Source organism: Cydia pomonella, chromosome 1 (assembly GCF_033807575.1).
Source record: "Cydia pomonella isolate Wapato2018A chromosome 1, ilCydPomo1, whole genome shotgun sequence".
NCBI lineage: Eukaryota > Metazoa > Arthropoda > Insecta > Lepidoptera > Tortricidae > Cydia > Cydia pomonella.
In genome coordinates, this window is record NC_084703.1 from 27,822,256 (window position 1) to 27,828,377 (window position 6,122).

General features: G+C 42.9%; 1 protein-coding gene across 3 annotated transcripts in view; it reads left to right on the plus strand.

The window, feature by feature from the left end:
• Positions 1 to 5,713, plus strand: part of LOC133527595 (zinc finger protein 62 homolog) — a 46,037-nt gene extending 40,324 nt beyond the window's left edge. For all 3 annotated transcript variants that reach the window (XM_061864673.1, XM_061864681.1, XM_061864689.1), the window contains 2 exons: positions 769 to 1,624; positions 1,715 to 5,713. In XM_061864673.1, coding sequence (XP_061720657.1) covers positions 769 to 1,624; positions 1,715 to 4,387 — 3,529 coding nt within the window. In that variant the 3' untranslated portion in view covers positions 4,388 to 5,713. The remainder of the gene's footprint in view (positions 1 to 768; positions 1,625 to 1,714) is intronic.
• The last annotated feature ends 409 nt before the right edge of the window (positions 5,714 to 6,122 follow it).

Sequence of the window (6,122 nt, forward strand, 5' to 3'; positions counted from 1 at the left end):
CTAATCGTGGTCAAGGTTCATTACAAGACTTTTCTAAAAAATTCAATCACAGCTATGATACGATGTCCCATCATGAAGTTCCAGTTCATATCTTCCGGCTCCATCATCAGATCAGTTCGACAGTACCATATTATTGTATTGTCACCAGAACTACATACAGCTGCTAATTTTCATGACGCTACGATCCTTGGAAGATGGTTAAATTTATGTTCAGGAACATAATTTCTTTCATAAAATATAAGTTTCATCCGTCAGGCAGATCGGTTAAGGTTGGACATATATAACGTATCTTAGACTACTTGTATTAGTGATGTTTTTTTTTTACTTTTTTTTTTCATGTATGCCTTAAAAATATATTTCTTTATAATATTTCTTTTTATCTAAGTAGCGGATCACAAAATACACCAATGTTTCGAAATTCCATTAAAAAATAGCCTATAGTTTTCGAATAAAACGGCAATGACATATGAAGAGACAGACGAGACGGACGGAGGGACGGACATGCGAAACTGAGTTTCGTTTTTGCCTTAATTGCTATGGAACCCTAAATACGATTCCCACCGAACAGGTGGAGTCGGAGCGCATTTCACATTTGTACGGCCGTAAGCCGGTCAGTCCTCGCGGACGTCAAGGGCTCCGCATGGACCCCATCGCTTTTGCCATACTTAATGTATAGGCACATTTAAAATGCGCTCCGGCGCGGCCCGACTCCAGCCGGTTGGTGGGAAAAAAATATAAACTGGCTTTTAATTGTATACAATATTTCAGGCCAAGCACAATCGAAGATTCATCGTCAATAGTGTCTGACAACAGTGGCGGCGGCCCCCAGAAGTGTAAATACTGCGATAAAAGTTTCAAGTACAAGAAATCGTTAGCGAACCACGAGATGAAACATTTTGAACTTGAAAAAACAGAGCACAGCCAGAAGCAAGAAAAGTCTATGAATGAAGACACAGAAATAGAGGCAGAAGCTAAGGCGTCGAGCAGCCTACTCAACGAGTCGTACCGCGAGGAGTCCGAGTCCAGCCAGGAGGAGGGCGACGGTAACACGTGCGACATCTGCGAGAAGCAGTTCTCGTACCGGCGCCTGCTCGTGCACCACAAGCGCACCAAGCACAACATGAGCTCCGGCACCAAGCGCGCCAGCGTTGTGCTTAAGAACTGCCTAGTACGCTGTCTCATCTGCGACCTTGAGATGAGCGTCGGCGCGCTCAACGACCACAACAAGAAGCACATCCAGCAAAACATGAAGCCGCGCAACCTCTACACGTGCACCGACTGCGGCGACAAGTTCAAGAGCTGCAACGCTCTGGCGAACCACATCAAGCTGGTGCACAGGCTGAAGAAACTGCCGCCGAAACAGTTTGAAGGCGCCGACTTGGCGGATTTTTGTGAGGTCGTTGTGACGAAAGCGGAACCGCTGGACGAGATCCAGAGTCACAACGGCTTTGGTGAGGTTCCGGAGGGACAGGAGGGCGAGCCTTTGGTCAATCTTAGCGGATTTAACTGTACTATCTGCGGGAAGAACATGCCCACTCTAATTTCTCTGAAGCGACATGTCAATTGGCATTCAAATGTTGGGAACAATTTGGAAAAAAAGCTAGAATGCTTTGTTTGCAACGAGGTATTACTCTTTTGTTTACTTCTTCTATACAATCGTAATAACTTATGAAATTATTAGTAAATATGTAATCGATTTTATTTTTTGTTACAGACTTTCCGATTTCAATGCCACTACAAACTACATATGCGCGAGCACTATCGTGACACCAACCTCGATCCCAAACTGCTCACTTGTACCATCTGCAATCGAAAAAGCAAACACTTGAGGGCGGCTCAGGCGCATATGAACTATCACAAACAAACACGATTTAAGAATAAAGACTACCAGTGTTCCATATGCAAACGCGTCTTTCAGTACCGGAAGGTGTATCTTTCTCATATGGCTATACACTACAAGCGTGGTGAAAGCCAGAACACGATAGTAGGTGATTTACCACCCACAACTGCCGATAAAGGCGTATTTGATGGCAGCCATACTTGCCTTCATTGTGGAAAAGTCTGTGATTCTGAGAACTCTTTGAAACATCACATGTCTTGGCACAAATCGAAGACTTTGCTTTTTGGTGCGCGACACGAATGCCCAATTTGCCACGTCATGTTCACTAATAAAAAAAGGCAGGAACTACATACACGGACACATTACGAAGACGATAACGGCCCATTCAAATGTACAATATGCGGCAAAGGTTACACAGATGAGGATTATTTCCGCAGGCACGTGAAAGGTCACAACTTCGATCACCAGTCTCACAAGGATAGAATAGCCCGACTTCGAAAGGATAAGGTGAAGTGTCCCATCTGCGTACGCTACTATCCCGACTGGGTGAAGCTGATCCGGCATCTGCGGCGCACGCACCCCGAGAGCAAGATGGTGAAGGAGGACCCGGACGCGCCGGCGCCGCGCGTGTTCTCCTGCAAGCTGTGCGCCAAGACCTTCCGCGATGAGCGCCGCCTGCGCCACCACGAGGACTCGCATCTGCGCAAGCCCGAGTTCTTCAAGTGCAAATTCTGCGGCAAGAAAACTATTTCTCTCAAGAATCATAACGTGCACATTAAAGGACATCTCACTTCCAAACAAGTCGACAATCCATTTAAATGCCCTCAGTGCGATGAAACATTCATCAAAGGATATGATTTGCACCACCATTTGAGAGATGTGCACAAGATTAATGAAACGTGGATTGCCGATCGCAACGAGCAAACGCTAAACGGGCCATTGAAAGAATTTCAATGTTCGATATGCCTCAAAATACTCGCAAGTAAGGGTAACTATGAGAGGCACTTGGATTACCACAATTCGCTGAGATGCAACTACTGTTACGACTATTTTAGTTCGCTGAGGTTCCTGGAAGGACACTTGACGTTTAGTTGTGACAAAAAGAAGTTGGTTGGTGACACTGAAATATATCCGAGGAAAATTAAATGTTATGTCTGTTACAAACCCTTCCATTTACAAGTGAAACTGGATTGCCATTTGCGCACACAGCATGGTATAAAAGTATCTAAGGAGGCTTCAAAGAGCAAAAAAGATCTTGTTTGTGATTATTGCTTCAGAGTATTCGAAAACCTTGATGCTTTGACTGGACATAAAATTTACCATCGTACCGTTGGTTATTACGGATGTATATATTGCAAACGAAAATTTAACACTTTGACTCTTTACAGAAAACATAAGAACCACCACTTCGCTCAGCTAAATGTCGACAACCCCACTAAATGTGAACACTGCGACGACACTTTCGTCGCGTTCCGAGAAATGATTTACCACATGAGGGACGTGCACGGAGATGACAAGGAGTGGATCATAATGCCAAAGGAATCCATCGAGGAAACGTGTCCCATTTGCGGGAAGGTGTTCTTTAACCTGCACCGGCACCTCGACTACCACGAGGCGAACCGCTGCAAGAAGTGCGGCGAGTACTTCTACTCGCGCACCGACTTCGACAACCACCTGTGCGCCATCGAGAGCGACGACGAGGCGGCGGCGGGCGTGGACTTGGACATTCGCCCCAAGTACGAGGAGTGTCGTTTCTGCTTCAAGCCCATCACCCGAAAGAGTTCGAAGGCGAAGCACGACGTCATACACAAGGGTTCTGGCTCTATTTCCTGTAGGTTCTGTTCGCATAAATTTAAAACGATGGACGCTTTCAACATTCATGCGTTTTCTCACCGTAACCGCAAATACAGAAAAAATCCATTGAAATGTCGTAAATGTGGAGAGAAATTTATTCAATATGGACCCTTCATTAAGCACATGAGAGGGGTACATAAGTTCGTGCAAAAAATGCACTACCGGGCGACCGTCAAAGCGGAACCCTGCGTGGTATGCGGGGACGAATTTCCCAACCTGCACAATCACTACCGAGCGCATTTGCAGAACCAGTGCACCTCGTGTCTCAAGTATTTCACCTCCGCCAAAGTGTTCGCCGAACACGAGTGCGCTAAGGAGGACTCCGATCCTACCAAAGTGTTTACGTGTGACGCGAACTTGCCGCTCTTGATCAACACCTATATTCCAAAGGACGAACAGGACGAACAAAAATATTACGGTTACGGCGATGACGAAGAGGAAGAAGATAGCGAGGTGCGGCTGCAGGGCCACATTATAGACGAGGAAAGTCAGAATTCGAACGAGAATGAACACTTCCGGTTGCAGTGTCCCATCATATCGGACGTGCTGTCGCTGTACCAGACGCAGGACGAGGCGCAGGCGCCCGCGCGCGCCTCGTTAGACCCCGACCCCGAAGTCATCGACCTGTCCGACGACGACGTGGGCGTCGTCGACGACCAAGCCATGTGTCCCACCATTACCATTGATGACTAATACTCTCGTAACCGACATGTAACGATACATCTGATCTTCAAAACTAACTATGGACACCTCTATGACTATGATATGAGATCACGAAGGGAGTTTTAGGTTTGTGTGCACTGTGGCTGTGCTACATGATGCCATGAAGTATTGCTCGTCATCTTTAAGTTTGGCTTTAATATTTTTACTTGTTGTCCAGACCTAGTCCGATGTTAATACTGATTTTAAACGTACGGCCATGTAGCGATATCCAGGCGTGCGTATTTTATAAGGTCATCGCAAAATGAATCATGTTCAATAGAAATGGTATGTATGTACATGGACAGTCGATGTCAAAGGTATGTTTACACTTTTTCACCTTACTTCTTACAAGGTGAAAAAATGTAAACACCTTTGATGACGACCGTACCTTATTATTATTAATCGTTAGTCAATGTTTTACATATAAGGTTTATCCTGGTACTCTCACGTATCTAAAAGGTACCATAAGTATTGGCATGCATAAGACATTGCGGTTTTTGTAATTCAGTGTTTTTATTCTACAGTTAAAAATGACACTACCAAACTCACACAAACAATGTAGGCAGCTTAATACTGTTGTTATTAATTCCGTTTACATACTTATGATATATGCCCCTAAAGGAGACTAATGATAATAACAAAAATATAACTATAAATAAATAAAATAGAATGAAAAACATCTACGCATTATGCCAAAAAAATCCATTAGATGCCAATAATGCCTTCCATAAATTTGGATAAAACGAATACTTCTCAAACTGCTGGATCGATTTTTATCAAACATAGCTAAGAACCACCGCAAGGAAACTCGCTTTCTATGCTAATTATTAATATTTCAATGAAAACAACCATCGAAAAACTAGGTTATATGTCAAATGCTAACTAAATCTGTCATATTTGTTTACATTATTTGGAATTTCTAAGCTTTATGACTATCATGTTTTGAGATTTACAGGATTTGATAAGTACCTAAGAGGCAACAACGTGTCGAATTTGTATTCATCTATATTATCATAATTTTAGAACGGAGCCTAAAGCTGCCTGTAGGATTCTGACGAATCAATGGATATCTCAGACAAGTCTCCGGGGAATAAATAATGTCCCATAGACAAATATCACAAGCAACCCGGTATACGCTTGCGTAGCCGGATAATAATACAAGTACGATAAGTATGTCATTTTAGTCTGTAGGTTGGTATAAGTCGGAAAGATAATATGATAATACTACTGTATATATCATCATCATTGGCCTTTAACATCAATTAAATGATGGTTTAAACAACGCCCATAACACGTAAGTGCCGCAAACTTACGTAAATGACTAGTAAGTCCAATTCGAGAGCGGCAGCCGCGACCGCATAATATATATATACATATTCACATTATATATATATTCACATTATATATAATTTAGTAAGTCAAATTAACCTAATCCTTAATGAAAAAAGTGACTACTCAACTAATAAGTGGCCACTTATTATATATGGACTTCCAAACAATTTAACACAATCGATACTGTATTCCAGATCGCTGCTTTATTTTGTCTAACTGTATCCAACAGAATAATAATGTAAGGTTGCTGACACACTTCACCGTATTTGCGCTAATATGGTTCTACCTGTCGTTGGGCGACATTAAGGAAAGAGATTTAACATAATAATTTGAGTGAATACGGCGAAACATGTTGTGTTACTAAACTGCCGGTATTTCGTTGTAAATATAAGTG